At 61.5% G+C, this 26,180-nt stretch overlaps 2 protein-coding genes across 4 annotated transcripts; both read left to right on the plus strand.

The window, feature by feature from the left end:
* Window positions 1–3,270: 3,270 nt before the first annotated feature.
* THY1 (Thy-1 cell surface antigen) lies at window positions 3,271–8,671 on the plus strand. The gene is made up of 4 exons (XM_082070364.1): window positions 3,271–3,399; window positions 5,422–5,501; window positions 5,638–5,973; window positions 6,642–8,671. Exons 2-4 carry the CDS (start codon window positions 5,465–5,467, stop codon window positions 6,752–6,754), a joined length of 486 nt encoding a protein of 161 aa, XP_081926490.1. The 5' UTR covers window positions 3,271–3,399; window positions 5,422–5,464; the 3' UTR covers window positions 6,755–8,671.
* A 1,421-nt stretch (window positions 8,672–10,092) lies between these two features.
* Window positions 10,093–25,828, plus strand: USP2 (ubiquitin specific peptidase 2). Of its 3 annotated transcripts, XM_082070241.1 has the most exons (14): window positions 10,093–10,368; window positions 11,896–11,969; window positions 14,061–14,827; window positions 21,890–21,940; window positions 22,229–22,352; window positions 22,653–22,764; window positions 22,845–22,955; window positions 23,087–23,151; window positions 23,245–23,348; window positions 23,422–23,502; window positions 23,657–23,735; window positions 23,840–23,947; window positions 24,144–24,264; window positions 24,382–25,828. In XM_082070241.1, the coding sequence occupies exons 3-14, from the start codon at window positions 14,102–14,104 to the stop codon at window positions 24,467–24,469; spliced, it is 1,770 nt and encodes a 589-aa protein (XP_081926367.1). In that variant the 5' UTR covers window positions 10,093–10,368; window positions 11,896–11,969; window positions 14,061–14,101; the 3' UTR covers window positions 24,470–25,828. The 3 variants fall into 3 exon arrangements, with proteins under 3 accessions (XP_081926367.1, XP_081926368.1, XP_081926369.1); XM_082070242.1 differs by lacking the exon at window positions 11,896–11,969; XM_082070243.1 differs by lacking the exons at window positions 10,093–10,368; window positions 11,896–11,969 and adding an exon at window positions 13,214–13,444.
* Window positions 25,829–26,180: the final 352 nt, after the last annotated feature.

Genomic DNA, 26,180 nt, shown 5'->3' on the forward strand with positions numbered 1-26,180 from the left:
CAGCCATCTCTGCTGGGCTAACACGGCTGCTCGAAGCTCAGCAGACCCCAGGCCAGCGCTGCAGCAGGAGCTGCCTGTCCCCGTTTTCTGTGTCTGTGTGCTGCATGCAGAAAGGAGGGGAACGCAGTCTCCTCCGTCCCCGCTCTGTGCAGTGGTGCCACAAAACCCAGGGGCTTTGTATCTGGGCCACGCTACATATAGCATCCATGGGGCTTCACTGGGTTCCCAGAGGCCATTCTGTCTCTCCAAACAAGGGCAAAGCTCTTGTGCAGCCTCCCTTTCTTGTCCCCCAAAGATGGGGTGGGAAGGGCCCAGGTTTGATTTAGTGCAACGAGAAGCATGAATCCTTAGCCCTTCTGCTAACTGGACCTCTGGGGCTGTGGGGGGATGTGGGGATGTGCAGGGGCAGGCGCTGCACTGTGAGGCAGGTGAGTATTTCTGACAGTCAAGCCTAGAGCTGCGATCTCTGCCAGATCCACTAGATCAATAACACCAGTTCTCACATATGCCCTCCCTCATTCCTTTGTCCAGTGACTCCCCAATGCTAATGGCCTTGGAGAGGATGCCAGCAGTCTCTTCTCAGGACTGCTGCCCTCTAGTCCTGGTGGCTGGGACCTCACGTCTTCCCTCCCCAGCAATTAGCAGTGGGGAAGCAAATGGTTGCTGGTAGGAACCGGCTGCTGTGTGGGCATCTTGCTGTCATGTTTTCAGCAGGGCCCAGAGCGCACTGCTGTGCGGTGATTCACGAGCAGGAGGAAGAGACACTCTCTTCTTTCCGTGTTTTGGGGTAGGCTGAGAGCAGGGGAGAGATGCTCCTCTTGGGAAGTATGTTCACCCACCTTCCTCCTAGAAGAAGGGCATCCCCTGCAGCAGGATGTCCTTGGCCAAGGCCGGGTTTTAATTGCTGCAGCAGCACCAGACACCCAAATCACGGTCCTCCTCAGTGCCTCTGCTCCCTGCCTGCCGCCTGCAGCTACTGGGGATGGTCCCTGAGCTACCGGGAGCAGTGATGCCCCTGACACACTCCAGTGGAGCAGAAGGACTCCACAAATACCCCCGTTGGGGGCAGTTTGGTTAATCTCAGCTCCTAAAGGGCTGCCTGTGCCCTGCCTGTCTATCTGTCCTGCTGCATTGACCCACACTTGCTGGTATCTGCACTGCTGTGCTGCACTGTTTCTGTTACCTCCTTGCCCCTGTTTGTGCTTGTCTACCTGTCTCTGCCCGACAGATGTCACTGCAAAAGTTGCCTGTCCCCCCGCTCCGTTTGTCTGTCTGTCTGCCATTGTTAGATTTTCCTCTCCCCGCTGTTTTCCTTTAGCCACTATCTGGAGGCCTCTGCAGTAGGTGCAACTTGGGGATTGATTTTCTCTGGTTTATGGATGGCAGCCAGGCTGCAATCTGCAGTGACGGGACTATTCAGCTGGGCAAACTCTGCAAGGAGCCTCCTGCAAATACCTAGGCAGGATGTTTGCTGCCAGCACTGCCCAGAAACTGCACAATCATGCCTGCCTGTACAGCATGACCAGAAAGAGATTTAAAGTGATCTGAAATCTCTAGCAATGGGACTTGGGCTACTGCATGCCTCCAAAAGCCAGTCCATTGAGCTTAAATTCCCTGGTTTCCTATGCAGTGGAGTGGGGATGCAAAGGAGACACAGCTTGGGGAGGTGTAGGACTAGATGTAAAAGGGCCCTGTGTGTGCACGTGTGTGCACATGGTTACATGTGCCCCACATCACAGCTGTGTCTGGATGCCAGATCTCATGATTGGATTTTTTGCACCCTGACAATGTGGCAACACGTCTCTTGTGTTTGTCTGTTTGCATTGCATCGATCTTCTTCCAGTTGACTTAATGGTGGCTTTCTGTGTCAGGTTTTCATGCCTTTAATCCCATCCTTAGCAAGCACTGTGCCATCCTGGGTCATCAGTATAGTTGTGTTGCTGTCCACATGCAGCTGTGTATGAGCCCACAGCCTGGGTGCATTCTATACCCAGATGCCACGACAGATAGGGTCAGGCCTTTCCCTCCTCATGGCAGCACACTGGGAACTCTGCTGCACGCTCCCTGGGCACCGGGGGCTCTCCAGCCAGCCTGGGTGTCTGGTCCTGTTTGGGGCAGCACACCCAGAGCCCACATTTTGCAGAATTTGCAAAACCGCATTGCACAGCCAGCTTGCAAAACCTCAGCACTCGAATATCACCTGGGATCAGGTTCTGCTGGAACAGAATATGGCTTTTCATATCAACTTTCACGGTGCCAGCCCTTTTTGCAGAGCCCAGCCAGGGGGTGTAGGAGGAGTTGAGGACAGGGCAGGCCATCCTGCGTGCCTCTGCTGCTTCCCAGGGTGCCTTTGGACCCAAACTCTCAGGGAGAGCAGCTCCCTGATGCTGCCCTCCTCTCCTGTCATCTCCACGTTGCCCCAAGAGCAGGTAAGAGACCCTTTTGCCAGGCTGCTTTCCAGGTCCAAAGACACTTTGCCTGTGCAGAAGCAGCTCTGCTTAGTTCCCTCCCAACCCCATGGTGATGGGAGCCTGTGGCAAGCAAGCCCTTGTTTGCATCCTCACTGTCACCAGCCCCGGGCCTAAAACTTAAGGTGTGTGGCCGGTGGCATCACAGAGCTTCAGCTGTGTCTCCCACCGTTCCCAGCATTGTTTCCCACATAGTGGAGACCTATGTTGCACAGGTCTTTGGTGACTTGGTGCAGGCTGGCCTTGTTGGGCACCTGAGCTCTACTCATGTGGGGAGAGGGAATAGCTCCCCCCTCTTCAGCAAAGCCCAAGCCAAGCTCTTCTTTCCACTTCCGAAACACCATCTTTTCCCAGCAAAACAACTCCCACGTTTCTTGGGAAGGATGTGGGCTGGCAGCTTTTCTGCAAAATGTGATGTTCCCATGGCAATGGGGATCTGTCACCCTTTCCAGTCTGCAGAAAGATGGAACCGAAACGGGGAGGGGGAACAAGGGGGCCGAACAGCACCCCCTGCACCGGTGATGCTCCGGCCGGGCCAGGCTGAGGGGCTACCCCGGCGATACCACCCATGCCCCCCAATAAGGGGCTTCCTTCCTCCCCGGGCCCCCGCACCCCGCCTGGCGCCCCCGGGTTGGGCTGAGCCCCCCGGGCTGGGGGCGGCAGCAGCCCGGGGCGGGGGTGGGGGCAGTCCCGCAGAGGCGCCCCCCCCCCCCGCGCCGCAGGGCCGGGGGCCGAGCCTGCGTGACGCCGCCCGGCACTGATTTGCTGGGGCCGCCCGCCCGGCCCTTCCCAAACTGCGGGAGCGCCGCACCGCCCACAGCCCCGCCGGGCAGCAGCGCCGCGCAGCAGCGGGCAGCACCGCGGGCAGCACCGGACAGCGCCGGCAGCCCCGCGGGCCGCAGAGCGGGCAGCACCGGACAGCGCCCAGCAGGTAGGCACGGCCCCGCCCGGCCCGGGCAGCCGCGGGGCTGCGGCGCGACCCTGCGGGCTGCCGCCCCCGCCGCACCGGCGGCCGGGGGAACATGCCGCCGGCACCGCGGGACGGCCGCCGGGAGGGCGTGGGGAGGGTCCGCAGCCCCCGGGAGAGGCGGCAGCGCCGGGGGAGCCTCTCGTCCCTGCCCGGCGGCGGGATGCTCTGCCCGCCCCTGGGCGCCGGGGAGAGGCTGGTTCTAGAGGGCGGCGGTCAGCGCGGGAGACGCTCTCAATTTTTTTGCGTGGGCACTGGTGCCCCCTTGCCTAGGAGCGGGACTGCGGCATTCCTCCTCCGTGGGCACGCCTGTGCGCACGGACGCAGCCCGCTCGTCTCGCCCTGCAAGGGGGGCAGCTGGTGCCCCGACCCCTCCGGGGCTCTTGGTTTCTTTCAGCTCATCAGTCTGACTCTCTTCTTCCCTGACGCCCCCACCACCCCCGCAGCCCGTTTGTCACCCTTAGCTTGTCCCAGCGGTGGGCACAGAGGTAGCACGATGGCGTGGTCCCAGCAGGTGATAGAGACCATAACAGAAAGCTTCGCTCTGCGAGGGCTGGAGGGTCCCTAATGCTGCTGTTCTCGTGAGTCCTGTCCCTGCGCACAGCCCCTGGGATCATGCAGGACCAAGGGTTACCTGGCCAGCTCTGCTCCCAGCACCACTGTCTGGAGGAGGGGAGGGGTATAGGTGATCCAAGGGCTCACGAACCCAAAGCCTAGACGACCCACATGCTTTTGTATATAGACGGGAATAAGTCCCCCTCTCTGGGAGGTTATTTGCACTGATCTTCTGGAGGAAAGCCTGTCTGTGACCTAGATTGTGTCCCAGAACATTCAAAGAGGAGTGGGTCAGAGCTGGGAAATGACAAAGCAAGGGACAGGGTCCAGTTTCTAGGAACCCAGAGGAAATGCGGGTAATCTCTTCCATCATGCCTTTGCCCCCATTTGCAAGCTCTTGGTTGTCAAGATCAAACAGAAAGATATTTTTCTTCCTGGCTAGGGTTTGGGGTTGTGGATAAAGGGATCTTTTACAGCTCCAGGGTGAGCAAATGTGCTTGGTATTTCCTCCTAGAACGTTATATGAAAGACCTAAAAAATGTTAAAAAGAAAAATGCAGCTGGCTGCAGTGCAGGCAGTTCCTACGTCTTCTCTGGATGCTTAGCCAGGCTCAGAGGGAGAAACCTGGGGGTCTGCTCTTCTCTCTGCCAGCCTGGAGTCCCACAGGGGTGGTAATTCACCACCCCGGCTTGGACCTGGCCCACATCCCCAGCCTGGAGGACCAACTGCAGCGCGGTCTGCGTGTCCTTCAGTCCCGGCATCTGCTTTGCTGCTCCCCCGCCCTTTCCCTCCATTCCGCATGTCTGCGGCTGGATTCCCCATGCGGCTGCTTGGCTGGGTTGCAAACCTTTAATTGATTCCTCTTAGCTGGATTGGACTGTAGGCAGCCCTAGGGTTTTCACGGCACATCTGCAGGCCCTTTACCAACACAGATCAGGAGGCAACCTGAAGGGAGACAGGCACTGGGCCAGAGACGCAGAGGGTGGACTCTGCCACCCCAAAACCTTACATCCTGTGGCCGGGCAAGCTCCACTCAGCCTCTGGAGACATGGTGCCACCTTTCGGCAGTCTTGGCTCCCTGTCCAGCTGCTGTGTCCCTCCTCGCTGGTCTTGGCCCCTTTCCCTCACTGCATCGCAATGAGTCATCTTTGGTGAGCTCACGCGCTGGAGCTGGAGAGGGGCTGGCAGGCCTGGGGAGATGCAAAGGTGATGCTGGGAGACACAGAGCTCCTGATCCCTTAGCTCGTTGCAGGGCCAGCCGATCCCTGCGCAGTGGATTAGATGTCACGATGAGGAGCAGGCTATTGAGCATCATTTGTGCAAGAAGAGGCAGCCTGCCTGCCTGTGCCATGTGTGCCTGTATCCCCGAGTGCCCGCCTCTGAGCGCTGGGGCATTGGCCTGGCTGACTGCTTCTCTCTCTCCCTGCCCAGGCTCCCCTCTCAGTGACAGCCACCGTTGGGCACCTCAGCAGAGATGAACCCCACCATCGGCATCGCTGTCATCCTGACAGGTACAGATGGCAGATGCAAATCTCTTCCCTGCTCTCCAGCGAGCTCAGCCCAGAGCAGCTGGGCAGGGGCTGGGAGGCTGCACGGGCATCTCCAGTGCTCCCCGTTCCCTGTCCAACCCCTGCTTGCCTCTCCCAGTCCTCCAGGCTGCCAATTGCCAGATGATCAAGGACCTGAGTGCCTGCCTGCTGGGCCAGAGCCTCCGGGTGGATTGCCGTTATGAGAACAAAACCAGCAACCCCCTGACCTATGAGTTCAGCATCACCAAGGACAACAGGAAGCACGTCATCCACAGCACCATCAGTGTGTCCGAGAACATCTACCGGAGCCGAGCCAACGTCACCATGCACAAGAACCTGGTGTGCCTCTACCTGCAGAGCTTCACCACCAGCGATGAGGGTGTCTACATGTGCGAGCTGAAGGCCACCAACGACTACACTGGCAACCAGATAAAGAATATCACTGTCATCAAAGGTGAGACGGGCAGTGGCGCCTGGCCTCAGCCCCTGCTTCCCATCTGCTCCTTGGCTTGGCAGGGCCAGCAGAGAAATCCACAACCCCCTATGGCATCCCCAAGCCCTCCCTGAGTCCCATAAACATTTTCCAGCCCCTACGTGCCTTTCCCACTACAAGCAGAGCAGTCAGCCCCAAAGATGGACTTACTGTGCCCCATCCTACACTGCTTACCCCTGCCTTCTTTGGGCCTTGCCTCAGGGGCACTGCCCAGGTGTCCTCCTAAAGGTGGTTGGTGCTTCATAGTCAGTCCCAGCAGAGGGGACGAGTCTGCTGGTGAAGGGCTGAAGACGTATGTTGTATGGAGCAGGAGCACAGTGGGGATTTTGCCACACTTATGTCCCACAGGAGCAGTCCTGCAGTAGCACAGCACTTCATCTTACCTGCTGCCCATCCCCTTGTCACCTCAGGCACAGAGTTATGTTTCCTAGGGTCTCTGTGCCCCCAAAAGCTTTGCTGCTACTTGGGCACAAGGTGGGAGGAAACAAGCTGGGGATGGGACTTGGTACATTTCTGTGGAAAAGGCAAGAAGCTGAGTCCCAGTACCCCTTATAACACCCAGCCTGGCCACTGTTCCTGGGCAATTTCATTGCGGTTCTTCTCTCCCTCCCCATTCCCTGTCCTCACAGACAAACTGGAGAAATGCGCCGGCTTCAGCCTCTTGATCCAGAACACTTCGTGGCTCCTGCTGCTTCTTCTTTCCCTGCCTCTCCTGCAAGCCGTAGACTTCGTGTCCCTGTGAAAGGAAAAGCACACAAACACGCGCACGCACACACGCACACACCGAGTACCCCAGCAAACTCACCTCCCCGCCAGAACGCAGCCCCGGGAAAGAGAAGCTGAACCGTTTGAAACAAGTGAAACCTCTCTCCGTGTTATCTCTATATAGCCGTATATCTAATGCTAACCACCATCCTGTGCTGAGACCTGCCATCACACGCACACGTGCCCTGCTCTGACGCATGGTGGCTTTGCTAGGCAGTGTTGCTTCTCCCATCGCGCCTCCCTGCTCGGTAGGCTGGCTGGTTTGCTCGTGCTGGGAGCACTGAAGCCTCAGCCCCACACAGCCCGCTTCTCCCACCCCCTTAACTTTTGGGGTTTGCCTTTTCTCAACTGGGGAAAGACAGCTGGACTGGCAGGTAAGAGAGGTGACGCAAGAGCGTGCAGAGGTGCGGTGTGCCCACAGCCCATGGAGCAGGTGAGGCTGCTGGTGTCCCCAGCCTGCCCTGCCTACTAGTTGGGTGACAAACTGATTTCTCAGCCTGCTCCTCTCACCCTGAGTCACCCCGAGATGCCATGACTGGGAGGGGGCATGAGGCAAGTCCTGTCTCAGAGCAAGCAAGGGAGAGAGAGGGAGCAAGGGAAGCATGGGACGATGCTGGGCCTGGCCAGGATAGGAAGAGAGAGGGGCTCAGGTCTGGGAGACACCCATCAAATGCCCCTGCCTCCTTAGGGCTCTTCAGGGGCCCTGGGAGGGGGCTCACTGCAAATGTTTTTCCTAATCTGTTTTTCACAGCTGGGCTGGAGGTGAAGCCTTCTCCAGACATCAGCTGGTACCTTTGGGCTGCTCAAGCCCAAGACACCACTTGCTCTCCCCGGACACCAGCCCTTAGCTGTGACGAGAGAATTGCTGCCAGCAGCCACCTGAGTGGAGGCAAGCAGAGGCTCTCTGAGCTAGCCACAGCCCTGCCTTTGCCCCGTTCCCTCCCTGAGGGCCCTGGAGCAGGATCCAGGCATGCTGGTGGGGAGGAGCATGACCCCAAGGTCTGCAGGCACCCCTCTGCACCGTCACCCTGTTTTCCCCAAGGTAACATCTAGGGGCTCTGACCCTTCCTCATGGCACCCGTCCCAGTGCCTGGCCCTGGGTGGGCTCAGCAGCCTTCTGCCAGCACAGTCTTCCTCCAGTCCCACCACGCTGCTGGGAGGACCCTGTGTGCCCCCTCCCTTCTCCTTTTCAGCATTTCCCTGTCTCCATTTGAGAGCAGAAAAGGTCCTAATGCCAGCCCAGCTATTGGCCACCCAGGACATTCCCTGGGGTCAGCGAGAGTGGGGAGACGGAAGCCGAGCACAGCCCACCTCTGCCAGCCCAAGCCTGCCCCATGGCCCGTGGAACCCTGGGGAGCCTGTGGGCTGCTGCATCCCCAAAGCCTGGCAGCTCCTGGGCAAGGAGCATCCCAGCCCGCTATGGGGAGAGAGACCAGAAGGCCACCGCTCCTGCGCGGGAGGGGAAGGTGCAGGCAGGACCATTGGGTCCACGGGGTGAACCGCGGTCCCGCTGAGCAGCCTGGGCTGTGCCACCATGGCTGAGAGCAATTCACAGCAACGGCTCCCCACTCCTCGCCCTTCTCCAGACACCACGAGGTGCCTCCTACCCCATGCCCATCCCTGCCTGCTCGCTTGCTGTCTAGTGCTGCTGAGGCCGTGTAGAGCTGAGGTCTGGCTGCGTCCAGCTCCCTGGGCTCGCAGGTGAGCGCCGGGGCAGGCGCGGAGCCCAGCCAGCACAGCACGGATGCGTCTCGAGTCTCATTTTTTTGTGAACATTTGTAGTTGTTTCCACAGCTTGTTGTAAAAGAAATTCTGTTAAAGGGAGGGGGGGGAAAAAAGAACCCTGTGAAAGGCAACAACAAAAAAAACTATCCTCCAGGAGTGTTCCTCTGTCTGCATGATAGAACCCTGGGTTGTGTTTTGGAGCTACAGCAACCCATGTGTGTGGCGGCAGGGCTGGGCTGAGCCTTCAGCCTTCTGGTAGGGGGGAGTCACCCTTCCCAGGTAGCCCCCACCATGCCTCCGGCAGCCTGAGCCCTGTGGAGAGAAGCCAACAGGGGCAACATGTGCTTTCCATGGGGGGCAACCCCATCCTGCCCACCTGGAGCACAGACCCTTGTGCCCCCATCCCATTGCTGCTCCTATCCCCCCTCTCCATTGCAGGGGCGCCCAGCTCCTCCCATTGTGACCTCAGGGCCGGGGCTGCCCACCACGCTGGCAGGGGGGCAAAGCATGGTAGGTATGAGCGGGCACCCTGGGGCCCAGCCGTCCTCCGAGAAGGGAATTTCCAGGGCTGGGAGTGCGTGTGGGAGCAGGATTGGATGTGCGCCTGTGCTCGATCTCCCAGCCCCGGGGCAGTGTGCCTGTCATTCCAGGGTCCTTCTTGCACACCCCTGTGCCTGGGTGCTGCCTGTGGGGCTGCCAAGGGGCCCCGCATCCTCTAGGGCAGCTGGGCACTGCTCCCTGCCTAGGGTCAAGGTGCCGCCCTAGGGGCTGGGAACCGCAGGGCATGCTCGCCCTTAAGTCTGACACCCGCAAACATCACTGGTGACCCCTTAGCAGGCTCCCAGAGTCACACCGACGCATCCCTCACGTGGCCCTCCCTGTTTCAGGACTGGAGACAGGCAGGAGGGAGGGAGATGCCACCATGATTGCATCCCTCCTCATTATACTTGGCCCGTGCTGGCTGAGTCACGGCCGCCCAGGTGCCCGTGCACCGCGAGGCTGTGCCGCCCTGGGCGGGTCAGGCGTCGGGGAGCAGCGCCGGCTGGGTGCCGCGAGGGGTGGGTGCTCCCCGCCCGCACCATCATCCTGGGTGTCCCCTGCCCACCTTTGCTGCAGGCTTAGCGGGTTCTTGTCCCTACAGCTTGGCCCAGGGAGGGCAAAACTTGGACCACCTTCTCCACTTACCTTGATCCTCTACTCCAGACCTTACTGGCAGCCATGGGCTCACCCTCGTTCTGCCGCTCTGAGCCCCGTAGCAAGTTGTGTTCCACACCACTCCCTTTCTCAATCCTCTGTCCATCCTTTCTCTTCTGGATCTCCATCTCCCTCCTCAAATATCTCCCACACTTACCCTCAGTCATCTTTCTTCATTCCCACAGCCCCTGCCACCTCGGTGGTCTCCCCACCGAGCACCCCCTTGCCATGGGCCATCAGCCCCCTTGGGTTCACGTCCCCTTTAAGCCTCCCTGAAGCTGGAATGTGAGAGTAGCATTTCGGCGCCCTGTGAGGTCAGATAAAGACACTATATTTATCTAGCTGGTAACCTGAGCCGTGAATTTCTGTGGCGGCGTTTTTATGCGGCCCCACAGCCCTCCAGCTCGGCCCCCTCCAGCCATTGCGTCTGCTCCCTGAAGGGTGGAGGAGCTGAGCTGGGGGGTGGCCTGTCCCCTGCAAAGGGTTTGGGTGCTGTCAGCCCCCCGGCATCGCTCGCTCTCCCCTGGCCCCGGGGGAAGTGCCCCGTGGCGGCTCGGCTCCTCACACTCAGCCCCGCAGGCATCGCCCCATGGCCGGCTGCTCACCCCCTGCCACGCCAGCCTCGCAGCCCTGACCAGCCACCGGCCACCTGTCCCACCGAACCACGCGCAGGTGAGTGGGGGGGTGCTAAGGGGACGCTGGCCCTGGGGAGGGGGCTGCGGCACCACAGGCTCAGAGATGCTGGTAAAACTGACCCCCCCCCTTCCTTCAGCTGGGTGAAACTACGAAGGAGAGGTTTGCAGGCTCTGCATCTCTGGAGAACAGGTTCAGAATCCATTAACGAAAACTTGGCAGCTCTGTGCCAGCAAGACCCGCTCCCCAGCACCTTCCTCACCCCCCAGCGTGGGCAGAGATGTGTGCCCAGGCACTTCCCCAGGGTCCCTTCGTTTTTCCCACCCACAGACCTCAAAGCAATAACATGCTATCGGTCTTACATTAGGGTTCCCCGGGGATGTCGGGTTTTACTGCCTGGGGGGTGGCGCCGGAGCGGTGAGTAGCAGATTCTGCAGCTGGGTGGGTATGTGTCAGCAGCAAAGAGTGAGTCCAGGGTGATGACTCCTGGCCAGCATGTGTGGTGTGAGTTTGGAGGGTTCTCAGGCCCCGTGGCTGGTAGGGGCTGGTCCAGCTGCACACCTGACCTTGGGCAGGTCCTGCCGCTCTGGAGTGTGCAAACAGTGAGGGGACAGTGCTGGAGCCGGGGTGGCTTCTCCCTGAGTGCTGGAGCAGAGCCACAAGAAGCGTTGCTGGCAGCACCCTGGGGTGCTGGGGTGTCTCTCTGCTGATCAAGAGCACCCCTTTGTGATCCCAGTCCCTTGCGGGGAGGAAATGCTTTGCAGCACATTCCCTCCAGGTCTGCTCAGGGCACTCCTTCCTAGAGGCAAAAGCAGATACCCAGAGGGATCCTTTGCCTCGTCCCCCTTGGGGAATGGGCAGGAGGCTGTCTCATGCCTCTGGCACTGTCAGGTGGACACAGAGCCTCTCTACCCCAAGCCCCTTGCAGACCGGAGCAGGCAAGGTCCTTCACGGTGTCCCCCCAGAGGGCTGGGTGCTCCCATGTAACCTCCGTGCTGGGACATTGTGTCTCAGGGGACAGGGGACACGGCTCCAAGCCTGCGTAAGCGAGAGGCAGCTGTGCTGTAACACCTTGGACAGAGCCAGCGCTGTGTAACCCGAGCCTGCCGCGGAGGGGACAGCTGCCACCGGGCCATGGCCAGGAGGGCGCCAGCAGGGGACAGCGGCTGGAAAAGGAGCGGGGTCTCGGCTCCTCTGCCTCCAGGGTGAAGGGTTTGCCTCCCAGCTTTGTGCTGAGCTTGCTGTTGGGAAGGCTGCTGGAGCTGGAGCCCAGGGAAGGACTCCCCAGCATCCTCAACATCCCCGCAGCGCTCCAGCTCCCCGGTCCACGTGATGGTGGACCGGACATTCCTGTGCCTCAGCTTCCCCTGACACCGGGGAGGATGACGAGGGTGCAGGAGGCCTGACTCAGCCATGCCAGCCCCAGGGCTTCGCCAGGCAGCAGGAAAGCTCAGCACTATTATGGGCAGGGAGGAGCCAGGCAGGCCAGGAAGGGACGGGAGGATCCGGGGTTTTCTCACACCCTGTCAGCTCCTCTGGCTTCTGGCATACTCTGCTCTCCCACAGCCCTGGGGTCTGCTCTGATGTGAATGGGGACTCCGCAGCACAGGAGGTTCTAGCAGATGCAACAGTCTTCCATGGTAAGACCTCTCTTCCCACAATGCTAAAGGGTTAGCGGCTGTGTCTGGGGCAGGTTCCCCCTCCATCAGCTCCCCCGTGTCCCCAGGGCATGTCCTGCCCTGCAGAGACCTGTCCTGCTGCCAGAAAGCACCTGCTGCCCTCTTGCTCCCCAGCCACCGTCTCTCCTGGGGGCAGAGGTGCCCTGCGCGCAGCACGATGAGCCGCTGCTGGTGCCAGCAGTGGTAGGCACAGCGGGAGGGCAGGGGTGATGGCATGAGGCTGTTCTGGCACTGAAGTGCCCGTCCTGAGCCCAGATCATCTCTGCTGGCTTTGGGGATGGCAAGCAGCAGCAGCCCAAAGAGAGTTCCTGTGCCAAGCTACTGCATGTCCCAGCAAGGCAGGCAGCCAGGTGTGGACTCCCTGGGGGTCAAGGGGCTTCATCACTCTCACTGTGGCACCTGTGGGGAGTGCCAGGCCCTTGGCTGGGGTCCCACGTCCCTCTGAGCAAAATTCCCCACTGTGCATGTTGAATCCTGGCTGGCAGAACCACTCCTGGGCTCTCCCAGTGTGGGTGACGGTGGCCGCAGCCTGGCTGGGAAGAGCCAGATGTTTCATGGAGTACTTGCCTGGGAGCAAATTATTCACCCCTCAGTCTCCGTTCCCAAACAGGTCTGTGCACTCTACCTTGCTCTTGCTTGTAAATAGTTTCCTCTCCAGTGTGGGATGGTTGTTCCTTGGGCAGTAACAACAGCAACAGGGATGCATCCAGCTGGCCAGAAAGCTGAGCTGCCAGCCAGGAGGCCACGGTGGCTGGATGGTGCTTCTCACCATTGTCTCCTATAAGCAGTCACAGTGTATTTCCGTGCTGGAGTTAGATGGGCAGGGGCGGCTGGGGGTGGCACCGCAGCCACCTCACCCCCCACCCCAGGGTTTGTGGAGCCAAGAGGGCTTGTCCCCACGATGTGTGGCTCCCTCCCACCACTCCAGTGTCACGGGGATCACATTTGGCACACAGGCTGTGGCCGCAGCAGGGAGGCTGAGGGCAGCTCCCACCCCAGGGTGCCGCTTGCAGAGCGGTCCTGCTGGCCCCCCCAGGCAAGGGGAGCAGGCACGCCTGGTGACTCCGGGGCTCCGAGCAGGAGCCTGGGTCTCCCCCAGGGCCAGGCAGGGAGAAATGCTGTGGAGGCTCATCTTGACAGGGATCTGGTGCCCATCCCCAAGCCTGGATGCATCCTGCGTGCTGTGCGAGGGCTGGGCCAGGCACCATCTCGGTCACCTCCCGGCTTGGAGCTGAGCCAGAGCCCGCCCAGCTGGGCTGGGAAAAACCTCTGAATCAGGGTCATCTCCTGGGTGACTAGAGACTCTCCGAGCCACATGAGCCACTGTCCTGCCAGGGAAGGGACACCAGGCACCCAGGGAGCCAAGCAGCAACACCAGGACAGAGGAACCGGCTGGGGTTCTGCCCATCGCAGAACCACCTGCAGCCCCAGGACAGGTAGGGGACCAGCCACCAGCCTGCCCGCATGGATGCCGAGAACAAGCTTTCCTCCGGCTCTGGACAGCCCACATTTGCAAGCACTGGAGGCTGCTGGCTGCCACGCTGCCCTGGGCTGTCCCCAGGCTGGCTCTGCATGTGCTCTGGGCACCTCTGTCCCTGTCCTCCTGTATGTTTCTCTCCTGCCTCATATGGGCGCCATGCAGCCGAAGCCACCTGCTCCCTGTGGGGACTGAGTGCTGGGCTGTCACCCACCCCTACGGGCTGGTCCTGCCTGGCTGGCGGGGACACAGCAGCCGCCTCACCAGGGGGTGCTGGTATGCTGGGTGCTGCTGGCTGTGCCCCAGGGTCCCTTCTGTGGTACAAGGTACCCAAAGGCACACAGACGGCAGTGCCAGCTGGACCCTGCTGTTCCAGGAGGGCTGGCTGGAGCCATGGCCATACTGCACCCCACAGACCCCGCACCCTTCATCCCCTGGGTTCCCACTGTTGCCTGCCCACTCCTCCCGGGGTCTCTGAGCAAGGCAGAAGGAGCTACTGGGTGTGCGCTGGTGGTGAGAACCCCGTTGTGCTCACTATGGTCTGTGGAAGCTGATCCTCGGCTCTTCTCTTGCAGTCAATGCCTCCAGGAGCGCCCTCTGAGCACCATCCTCCAGCATGTCCCAGCTCTCCTCCACCCTGAAGCGGTACGTCGACTCATCCCGCTATGCCGAGACCACCTACAGCAAAGTGCCCGGCGGCTACAGCTCCTACACCTATGGATCTACCCTGGCCACATCCTATGCAGACAGTGACAAAATCGGCTTCAAAGCCAGCTACCTGCCCTCCCCCCGGTACCGCCACACAGGGCTTCCCCTAAACAGTGGCTACGACAGCAGCCGGCTGTCCCTGTACCCCGACTCCAGCATCCACCTGAGCCCCACGTACATCCGCACCCAGACACGGTCACCTGGTGGTGGGCTGAGCGGGGGTGCGTGCTACAGCTTCTCTGGGGCTCCCAGCAGCCCTACAGGCTACCTGCCCACCACATCGTCCCTCAGCCGTTGTAAATCCATCAGCCACTCGGACCTGGCACGGGAATTTTCGGGGCTGCACGCTTCGGACAGCGCCTACGTGCCCACCCCTGGCCCCCTTAGCACCCGGAACCGCCAGGAGCATGGTGCCCTGCAGGACCTCTACCAGGCTGCTGCACATTCTGACTATGTCCGCGGATACCTGGATGGCTATGGGAGGAAAAACAACCCCAGCAACCTCCCCATGAGCCCCCTCAGCCCTTCACAAGCCGGCCTTGGCTCTGCCCTGCCGCCCTCGGGCACCCGCTGCTCCAGCCAGCCCTGCGAAAGGAATGACGGCTACTGTGACATGGCTACCCGGGACCCCATGGTACGTGACACCCACTGGGGCTGGGGGAGGAAGGCGGGCTGTGCTGCGTTATCTGGTCTGTGCCCACTTGTGCTGAGCCAGGGAGCCTGAGGCACCTTGTGTGCTCTCCCTGGGGATCTCGGGGCATTGCTCTGTGCCTCAGCACCTGCATCTGCGCCATGCAGGGCGGCTCTGACCGTTCAAACTACTCTTGCTGGCACAGCTTGCTCAGCCAGAGCTGCTGTGACAGTCATGTGCGGGCAGGTGGGTGTCCTTGGAAGGGCTGTGCTCACTGGGGGTCCCTATGGGTGCCTTGTGTGCATGTGTGTGGGACAGTGGGTGATGGTACACACAGGCAAACTCACACCCCCGTGCATGCAAACCTGCACAGGTGCACACCATGCGACGTGTCCCCACACAGCTGACTGTGCCCACCCCCCCTGCCCTCTGCTCCCTCCTGGCCCCAGCCCAATGCGTGCCAAAGCAGGCTCCCTGCTGCCTCATCCCAGCTAGAGAAGGTGACATGGCCAGGCTGGGCGCTTCCCCCACTGGAGACACCCAGCTGGGAAGGCTGGTTTGGCTGGTGCTGGGTCTGGCACAGTGACCAGCTGCCAGTCAGGTTTTTCCCTGGTGCTCTGTGATGTTTGATGCCCGGCACAGTCTATCTCTGCCTTCCTGGGGCCCTGTGCCCCAGCGCCCAGCATGGCCCAGGACAGCCAGGGAAGCAGCAGCTTCTGCATGGCAGCGGCTGCTCTGTACCATGTAACACGTGGTGGCACAGCACCTGGTGCCCCAGGCATGAATTGGTGCTGCACCATCTCCAGAGCCTCAGCCCGGGCCAGGAGCAGGCATCACACATGCAGCCCAGCTCAGGCACACAGGGGAGCAACCTGGTAATTTTCCACTCAGGTTTCCTTCCAAAATCTGGTCAGGCTCTGCTCGTGTTGTGTCCCACTCTCCAGACAGCCTTCATTTACCTACGGTGGAGGTTGGTCTGCCCTGGTGCAGGGTCTGACCTGCCCTTTGCTTCCCTGTGGCTCTGTCCCACCATCATCCGCCAAACCAGGAGGATAAGGGCTGGTGGATACTTTCCTGCTTCCCTGTGAGCATCTGCTCCTGCCTGCCATGTGTCTGCAGCTGGGGCTTAGCAGGAAAGGTTTCCCCCGTCCCTCTGGAGCACGGGCACTCACTAAAGCCCTCACCACCACCGCTAGGGCAGGGGTCTCCACCCTCAGGTGCCCAGACGCTGCTCCCAGTGTGGGTGCCAGCCTGCTGTCCCAAACCAAAGCCTTGTGATCTCCATGCGAATGTAGCTGAGGACTTTCAAGTCAGGGCTGATGGGTGGCAGAGGTGAGCAGGGCTTGGTGGCTGGGACAGGGTGCTGGGGTGGGCACCTATGCTGGGGCAGCTGGAGAGGCTGGATTGGTGACACTGGCTTAGGTTTCCTTGGTGCTTTGATGGGCACACCTGCTATTTTCCACTCTCGTGCTTTTTTTCCTTCCTTTCCCAAGCCAGGAAGCAAACATACCAATCATAAAGCAGACTCGGGTGCCTGCGGTCATGGCAGGTGCCGGAAACGAGCACAGGTTGCAGCCGCAGCACTGCCATTGGTTCTGCCCCATTACCCAGCCCTGAGGGCAGTGCCAGCAGCACACGCTCCCACCGGAGCCAGTGCGCCGTGGGGCTGGCTCAGCGCTGCTTCCCATCCCTTCTTCCCCAGTCGCCTCCTGCCTCAGCCTTACGTGAACCACCATCCAGAGGACTTTGCAGCCAGGAGGTGAGGGTGCCTGCATTTGTTCCTACCCACACCGTGACTTTGTGCCTCAGTTTACTGTCCCGCAGGGCAGCGGGAGCCGTGTGCAGCTGCAGCGAGTGGCCGTGCCTGCTCCGCCGCCGGCTCCGTGCGGGGCTGTGCTGGCTCCTGGGAAGGGCAGGACCGGAGCTGTGCCGCCCCATTAAACACCCTGGGTGAACATAGGGTCAGAGGGCTAGAGCCACCCACAAAATTGCCATCCGCTCTCTGCAGTCCCATCCTGAGCAGCTGACATCGCTGGCCTGCAGCCAGTCCCAGCCCTGCCTGCCTTCACGGTGCCAGCCGGGCCTGTGGCAACCTCTGCCCGTGGCAGAAGGTCACCGCTGCGGAGGGGACGGCTGCGGGCAGGGAGCCGGCTCTGAGCAATGCCGTTCCACTGGGGCTCCCCTTCTCTCTTGTGCTCCAGCCTTGCCCCAAGATCTCAAGTGCTGCTCTGGCTGAAGGGGAATTTGGTCCTTGTCCCAGGGCGTCCAATGTCACCAGAGCACAAGGTTCAGCTGAACACCACTCCTCTTGCCCTGGAACCGTCTCTGCCAGCATGGTACATCCCCAGGGAGAGTGCTGCACCAGCACCCTGCATGGTGCTCAGAGCAGGCTGTGCACCGGGGCACATCCCGCCCCCAGGCCACCCACCAGGCTCCAGGCAGGATGGGGGAGCCCTGGGTGATGTGCACAGCACTGGTACAGCAGTACACACACTGGAGAGCTGCGCCACGGCCCCCGGGCCCAGGATGTGACCTGCAGGTGCTGTGGGAGTGCGTTGCAGGGCACCCACGCAGCCTGCACAAGGCTGGTGGGGTGCACACCCCCACGTGCACACTGTGTCCCGGTGTGTGTACAGTGTACACACCACGGGGTGTGTATACATATACACATGCATGCACACGCAAGCAGGGATTATGACTAGCATCCCGTTGTGATGCAAAAAGCCGTGGCCCTGCAGATGAATAACGCTGCAAGATGCCTCCTCAGATATTTTTGCCGGTTCCAAAAATAGTCTCCCTCCCTCCCCGCCCCGTCAGCCCCTCCGCTGGCTGTGTTGAGCTTGCTCGGCGGACAGGGGAGGCTGCATCTGCGGCAATTAGGATTCAGACAGCAGCCACTGGCTCTGGCTGGGGGTGTATTGGTGGGGGCTGAATGGGAGAACAGCAGACTCTGCTCGGTGCCGCCAGTCCCTCGGTGAGGCTGGAGGCTCTGGCTGTCCTTGGAGCAGCCAGACCGCACTCCCTGCCTTGGTTGCCCATGGAAATTTCCCTCAGGGTTGAGTAAGACACCTGGGCATGCAGAGCAGCCTCAAGCCTCCGTCACTCACGCTGCTGCGGTCAGAGGGGTGAAACAGAGGGAGATGCAGGACTGGAACGCAGGACACCCGGGCTCCCTGCCAGACTTCACATCTGCTCTTGCTGCAGGAGAAGAGCTGGAGCCCTGCTGGCTCCCTGCCTCAGTTTACCCACTACTCAGAGGGGGGACACCATATGGGGTCTTTGCTCCACGCAGGATTTGCAGGGAGTTTTTCCCCAATGAAGGAAGCAAGGCACTGAAATACTCTCTGAGCTCGGTGCAAACACACCCCCCAGAGCAGGGGGGGTACGCACTCGCTGTTTGCTGTCGATCAGTTCCCTCAAAATGGCACTGCCTGGGAGCCTGGCACTAGCGCTATAGGGAAGGCATGTTCCTGAGAGCCCCACATCCCTCTCAGCCAGCCATCGGCCTCTGGTTACAGGCACTCCAGTCACCCACATGCTGTGCGAGTGTCCCACTTTTACTGAGCCAGTTTCAGCAAGCGAGCCCCGGCTGGGGCGAACCCCGTGTCTCGCCAAGCACCCGCTCATCTCTCGGGCCAGCACCGCGCTGGCGGTGCAGCGTTCCCCGGGCCCGGGGAGCCAGTCCCATCGGTCCTGCACCCCAGCAGGCGGGAGAGTGGCGGGGCGGGGGGGGCCGCCCTGCACTAAGTGCCCTCCTGGCCCCGGGGTGCCAGCGCGGTACCAGTGCCGGGGGTCGGGGCGGCAGCGCTGCCGAGAGCTGCCGGGCTGCGGCGTGCCGGGGGGCGGAGGGGGCAGAGGGCTGCACCGGGCGCCACCCGCGTCCCCGCCGGAGTCCCCCGGGGCCGGGGCCGCGCTGCCGCCAGCGGCTCGGCGTGCGGGGAGCGCGGCCGCGGGCAGCGCCGCCCCTCGCGGGCCCCCCTGGCCGCCGGCGCGGCTGTACCACGCGGTGCGGCGGGGGCTGGCCGTCACGGAGCCCGGCTGCCGCCTCTCCACCCATTTGATGTCAGCGCCGCTCAGGTGCCGTCAGCCCCAGAGCCGGCACCGGCTCCGGCACTGCACGCCTGAGCACGGCGCTGCTCCAGCGAGGAGGGGAGCCTGACCCCCCTGCCCCAAGCCTCAGCTGGCCCGAGGCAAGGGGTGCCCGCTCGGCACCCCCCGACATTCCCCCATCGCGGCTGGCCCTTGTCGCCTGGCTGTGCCCGCAAGGGCCATCATGAGGGACTCCTACACGGTGACGCTGCCCGAGGAGCCCCCTGCGCTCCCCGACCTTCACAAGGAACTGCGACCTCGTACCTCCATGCCGGGGTCCTTACTGGTCTCCACCTTCGTTGGGCTCGTCCTCAACAAGACCAAGGTATGAGCCCTGCAGCTGCCTGCAGCCCCTGCCCTCCAGCTGGGGGACAGAGAATGGGGCATGGGGAGGGGGCAGCCCCTGTCCTCACTGGGGAGCATGGGGTACCTCGCAGCATCCCTCTTGCTGGAGGATGGGGTGCCTTGGTTTGTGTGCCTGTCCCATCTGGCTGTGAGGCTGGGGTGCCCGGTGTCCTGCAGGAGGGGCAGGGAGCAGGTCAAAGCATGTGTCAGGACACCTGGGTCCTTCTCCCAGTCCTGCCCTGCAGTGACCTTGGCCAAGTCCCCATGCCCCATCCTACCCGCTTCAAGATAGGGGGTCCTGGCCACACTAGCCCCTTGGCAGTGTCACCAGACTGAGCTTGGCTTTTCCTGGAGCCAGCCAGATCTCCCCTGCGGGAATGGCAGCGACAGGGGGCAGGGAGGGCACAGTCTGGGCACTTATGTAAATCTATCTGCTTGGGCTCTCCTGCTGCCCCAACAGGCACTTGGCATGTGGACCTGGATGGGGCAGGACAGTCTGGATCTTGTCACTTGTCCCCATCCCCTGTCCCCGTCCTCCTGCAGTGCAGCCTCAGGGACTCCCCAGCCGCTGCCGCGTGAGCCAGCTCTCCTTCTCCTCCTCTGAGCAGTGCCGTGTCCTAGATAAAGCCCTGGACGGGCGAGGGGGATTAGCTGGAGTTGAGTCACCCAGGGAAGGGAAAACCGGGGGAGCCGGGGGGGAGGAAAGACGACCTCAGTGCACACAGGTTTGTGCCTTGGTATGGGAGTGCCTGGTTTCCCCTCACCCCAGCCCTCCGCTGGGCTTGCTCCAGGCTCTGGGTGGGCAGCCTAGGTCCTGGCCTGGCCAGGTGGTGGGTGAGTGCCAGGTCTGTGGGGAGGTTTGCACCCACGTTGGTGGGACACTCCAGTCCCTCCTAGCACATGGCAGGAGCAGCTGGATGAGCAGTGTCCTGGTGGGGATGACGGTGGCACATTGAGGCAGCTCCCAGGAGCTGCTGCTGCTACCCCCCTGACACCATGACCTTCCCTGCAATAAGTGTGGGGACATGAGCAGCATGCCCCTGGGGGGATGGCCCCTTGAAGGGATTGGGACACAGACCCACCTCTCTTGCTGCCTGCTCAGCCTTGTCTGCTCAGGGACCAGCGCCAGGCCAGTTCCTCCAGCCGTGTTGTGGCACTGCCCCACCACAGCCTGCTGGCACCCCCTGCTCAGGTGAGCCTGACCCCAGCCTGGCGGTCCTTGCCTGGGGGTAGGTGGTGGGGTTACCTGGCGCTTTTGCTCACCCCCCAGCACCGCGCGCTGCAGCGGCCATAGCTGGGGTAACCTCTGCGTGCTGGGCACTGCAGAGGCACTGCATGGCACACAGGGCGCCTGGTGGGTCTGGTAGAGCTGCGTGTGCCCACACAGGGCAGCCTGGTCCCGGTTGATGCTGGTCCCCCGTGTGGTGGGTGATGCCTGCACCGTCGCTAAGGAGCACGTGTAACTGGATCTGGGTTATTTTTGGCTGCTGTCAGGGCTGGGTGCTCAGCACCTCCCACACACGCACCAGCTGCTGCTATTTCGGAGCTGCTGGGACCCCTCCCCTCCTCTTTTCCTCCCCCTCCTTGTGCCTGGAGTGGGCAGCTGGGGTGTTTGCCTGAGGATCCTTAAAACCTGGTTGGCTGGAGGGGCGTGATCAGCAGTCTGACCCCGTAATCCCTGTCAGCCCTGGACCCTGCTCCGTGGAGATTCACCCCACCACTGTCCTCTGTGATGGGCTCACACGCAGGGCTGGGAGCAGGACCCCTGGGTTGTCACCTCTCATCCCCACCCTCACACTGGGAGTGGGGTGGGCAACCGTGTGGCACCTCAGACCCCTCTGCGCTCTCGGTGTCTCCAGCAATGAGCGGCGATGCCTCCTGGCCCCAGTGCCCGGTCGCCTGTGCCTGTCTCTTCTTGGCGTGATCCTGCCTGGCCAGGGAGTACCTGGGCAGCTGGAAGAGCCCCACGGCACAGGCGCAGCACAGCCAGGTCAGAGGGTGCTTGGGAGGGCACCGCTGGGTGTGCAGCCCCGTCCTTCAGGCTCACTGACTCAGGGCTGGGCTTGCACTTTCCCAGGTGAACTTTATCCTGCAAAACAGCTGTGCCAATGTCTGGGCTGCGCTTGTGTAGGGTGTCCTGGAGGGGACACCCAGAGTGGACAAGGTGAGCAGTGGTGGGGCACTGCTGCAGCTGGAAGGCAGGCATCAGGCACTGCAACCCCCCCGTGTCCTGGGGCACAGGCTTGGCAAGGGGAGACAGTGGGGGTGGCTGGCCTGGCCTTCAGCCCGGGGCATGGGGCAGCATTGTCACCAGGCAGGGAGGACTTTGAGCCCTGCTCATTGTCCCACACCAGGGAGCTGAGCAGCAGCAGCAACCGCGCAAGTACGATGGGTCAGGCCGGTCATGGCTTCCTACCGGGTCCTTGGCCATGGTCCTGCATGCAGCCGGTGCAGGGAGAAGCTGTGGTGCTGGCTCTGCCAATGATGCCTACAAGGGGATAGGGCTTCTGCTCGCACTGGAGGGTCTGCTCCATGAGGATGCTCCTGGCACCGTGGCCTCACTGGGCTGCCCCCAGGCACAGCCAGCCTGCACCAGGCACTGTCTCAGTCCTGTTCTCTCTCTCTCTGCAGAGCTCCAAGGCAGTGCAGGGGCTGACTGGCTTGCGAAACCTTGGCAATACGGTGAGTGCTTACCAAGGCACCTGGCTGCACAGCCCCAGATCACCCAGTGCTCTTCTGTGGGTGCATCTATGGGGCAGTGGGGAGCCCTGTCCCTTCGCCTCACCCTTAGCATCCACACTCTCACCCTGACCACTCCCTGCTGCTGATGGTGCTGGTGGAGGAAGGATTTCCCATGCTTTGCACTGCTTCATCCCCATCTTCTGCCCACCCACCCCAGGTGTCCCCTTGCCACTGCCTGCCTCCCTCTGATTCCTGTTGCCATGGTTTTTTCTCTTCTGCCTCCCCCAGTGCTTCATGAACTCCATCCTGCAGTGCCTGAGTAACACCAAGGAGCTGCGGGATTACTGCCTGCAGAACCAGTACCTGCGGGACCTCAATAACAACAGCCGCATGCGCACTGCGCTCATGTCAGGTAACCGCCAGTCACCAGCCCCTGGCTCCAAACCAGGCAGGGCTTCCGTGCCTCCCGTCCCTGCGGCACATCCTTGATCCCCTGGGCCACCCTGTGTCCTGGAGGACCCCACCCAGAGGTTGGTGCTTCTCCTCAGCCTTGCTGGGCAGGCGCTGTGCTGTGGGTACCCAGCCAGCGGAAGGACCGGGTCCCATGGGGACCGTGGAGCAGAGTGCTGGTCTCTCTGGGGGGCACGGTGGGGACATGCCACCAGGGCTGGCCGGGGACAGCTGTGCCACTGACCTGCCCCTCTGTCCACAGAGTTTGCAAAGCTGATTCAGCTGCTCTGGACCTCATCCCCCAATGAGAGCGTGAGCCCCTCTGAGTTCAAGACACAGATCCAGAGATATGCCCCCCGCTTTGTTGGCTACAAGTAAGTGTTGTCGCTGTGGGGGCGGCAGGGGGGAGCCGCGTCCCTGCCGCCACTCACTGGCTGTGCCCCATGTCTTGCAGCCAGCAGGATGCACAGGAGTTCCTGCGGTTCCTCCTCGACGGGCTGCACAGCGAGGTGAACCGCGTGCTTGTGCGGCCACGGGCCAGCACAGACACCCTGGACCACCTCCCGTAAGTGATGGCTGGGCCAGAGGCTGTGGACGAGCCCCATGCACAAGCTGAGGGTCCCTCTGGGATGGATCACAGGGTCTGGCATCCCCCGAGCCACACTCAGTACTGCTCTGTTTCCCAATTTCTTACAGTGACGACGAGAAGAGCCGCCAGATGTGGAGGAGGTACCAGGAGAGGGAGGACAGCCGCATTAGTGGTGAGCAGGGCTGTGAGAAGAGGAGGGCAGGGCTGGGCTGGGAATGAGGTTGGGAACCAGGGGTCTCACCCTACTTTGTCCCATCCCCGCTAGACCTTTTCGTTGGGCAGCTGAAGAGTTCTCTGACCTGCAGTGAGTGTGGCTACTGCTCCACAGCCTTCGACCCCTTCTGGGACCTCTCCCTGCCCATCCCCAAGGTAAGGGGTGCCTGCCGACCCCCGTCCCCCTGTCCCGCACACACTGTCCCTGACCCACACTGTGCTCCCACAGAAAAGCTACGGGGAGGTGACCCTCATGGACTGCCTACGGCTCTTCACCAAAGAGGATGTGCTGGATGGGGACGAAAAACCGGTACGGGGTGTGGGGCATGGAGACGGGTGGGCTTGCCTTGGTACAGGCTGGGCCCCTTTCCCTCCACACCTGCGTTGCCAGGACTGTGGGCTTGATGCCTGGTGGGACTGGCCTCTGTTCTCACCTTCCTGCTTGTGCTGTTTGTCTCCCACAGACATGTTGTCGCTGCAAAGCCAGGACAAGGTGCACAAAGAAATTCAGCATCCAGAAGTTCCCCAAGATCCTCGTTCTTCGTATCCTTCAAGCAGAGGGATGGGCCACGGGCTGGTGCCGGGGGGGGCATGTGGTTCCTCATGGGCTCCCCTTTGTCCCTTGGCTCCTTAACATGATCCCCAAGACCTGAAGCGCTTCTCAGAGGCCAGGATACGAACGAGCAAGCTCACCACCTTTGTTAACTTCCAGCTGAAGGACCTGGACCTCCGGGAGTTTGCCTCCCAGAGCTGCAGTGAGTGCTGGCATCTCCCAGCTGTGTTCCTCACACCCCCCAGGGTGCTGCAGCCCATGATAGGGGCAGAAGCACAGGGGGTGGGAGCCACAGACATCCGTTGTGCCGGTCCCTTCTGGCCGCAGCTCTGTGCTGGCACGTTGGGGGCACCCGGGCCGCAGCCAGCACTGCTGAGCACCCCTCTTGCTCCCCACAGACCACGCCATTTACAACCTCTATGCCGTCTCCAACCACTCGGGCACCACCATGGGGGGACACTACACTGCCTACTGCAAGAACCCCGTCTCCAGCGAGTGGCACAGTTTCAACGACTCCCGGTAAGGCTGAGCATGGGACGGGGGCAGCTTCAGGCTTGGGGCAAACAGAGACCCCTTGCCCAAGACATCCCAACGCCTCGTCCCCATTGCTCACAGCACGTCTCCCCATTTCCGCAGTGTTACCCCGATGTCATCTAGCCACGTCCGCAGCAGCGATGCCTACCTGCTCTTCTACGAGCTGGCCAGCCCGTCCTCCCGCATGTAGCCAGCCCTGCCTCCCCGGGGACGTGCTGCACCACCCTTAGAGCCAGCTCCTCCAGGTTTTGGCCATTTGCCCCCCAGGTGCAAGATGGAGGCGAAGGGGAGAGAACCTGAGGTGGCTGCAATGGGAGGCTGGAGGTGGCCAGGAGCAGAGCCCAGGCAAGGACACTCCAGCTCTGAACTGAGGAGGGCAGCCCGTGGCAGGGCAGGGCCAGGGCAGCTCAGGCACCTCCTGATTGCTGCCATTTGGTTTTTACCTTAGTTTCTTCTTCTTCTTTTTTTTTTTTTTTTTGTTGGTGTGTAATAAAAACACTGAGCAAGGGACTCTGCGGGCATGGGGCTTCCTGCCCCATTGACAGCCAGAATCTCCGCTCCCTTGGAGGAGCCCCCGATGCTGGGGACCCAGGAGAGCCTCCCGCATCTCTCCTGGCCTCTTGGCACCCCCCTGCTGCTTGGCCATCCCAGAGGATTCATGAACTGCTCCTGGCCTCCTCCTGGCGCTTCTGAACCTCCTGGCGAAGGACCCCAGCCCTGCGGTTCCTGTCTCAGGCAGCACATCCCCACCAGCTGCCCCTGCACACTCCTCAAAACAGCCTGTGCTCAGGCCCAGACCTACAGACAGGACGGATGAGAACATTTTGTGGAATTTACATGTATTTATAGCGGACTTTGCTCAACCTGGAGCGCCTCACCGCCTCCTGGCTCTCCAGGGACTTGTGCCAGCGGGTGCTTCCGGTGGATTTTTACCTGCCTCCTCATACAACGGTGCCTTAAACCATTTAGGGGAGCAGGAGGCCATTGGGGTTGCACAAGAGTGTCCATGCTGTAGAGGAGAGGGAGGGGAGGACAGTGGCTTTCTGGGACTGTTTGCAGTCGGGGCTTTCTTCTCCCTGCAACTAGGAGCCCCGCTGGGTACCCAGGGGTGCGCGTCCCCACCCACCCAGCTTCTCTGTCCTTTAGCTAGCAAATGCCAGTGGCCTTTTTAGCCTTTTCTCTAATTTATTCTCCTCCCTCTCCTGCCTTGCCTGAGGTGCAGCGGGAGGAGAGATGGGCCCAACCCAGCACAATCCCAGCCCCAGTCTGCAAGGCAGCTACATCCAATCCAGCAACCTGTCCTGCTTTGCCCTCACTGTCCCCGTGGGCACAGGCTGAGCACTCACACCGTGAGCATCCCACCGCCCCTGGAGCATCCCGGGGGGCTCGAGGGAGGGCAGGCCAGGATGGAGGGGCTGCCCGCGGCAGGTACCGGACGGGGGCAGCGTGGCTGCTTGGCAGCTGGCTTGTTTACTGTGTAAGCAAGGTGGGCAGGAAGTGTCTCAAACACGTGAGACTCACACAGGAATAAATTTTAGCTTGAACAGGGTGCTGTGTACATGTGCTTGTCTGTGGGTTGGCCGGCGAGTGACCGTGTCTCCCGCAACAGGAGGTGAAGCACCACCAGTGCCAGAGCATTCTGCCCATGCGTGGCTTCGGGGGTCCAGGGGCACCCATGCCGGGGGGTTTGCCTGAAGCAATGGAGATGTGGGTGCGGGTGGCAGTCTGTCTCATCCAGCCACTCATGCCCAGGTGCAGTGGGAGCCTTTCCTCCTCCTCTTGCCCAGCAGAGCTCCCAGCGCTCATGCTCTTCACCCCAAGCACCTGAACAATGGCCCCTTTCTCCCCTGCTTAGGGATGGAGACCGGCACCGAGGCATTAAGGGGCAATGGGAGTGCAGA

This window comes from Streptopelia decaocto (genome assembly GCF_964273445.1).
Source record: "Streptopelia decaocto genome assembly, chromosome: 21".
NCBI lineage: Eukaryota > Metazoa > Chordata > Aves > Columbiformes > Columbidae > Streptopelia > Streptopelia decaocto.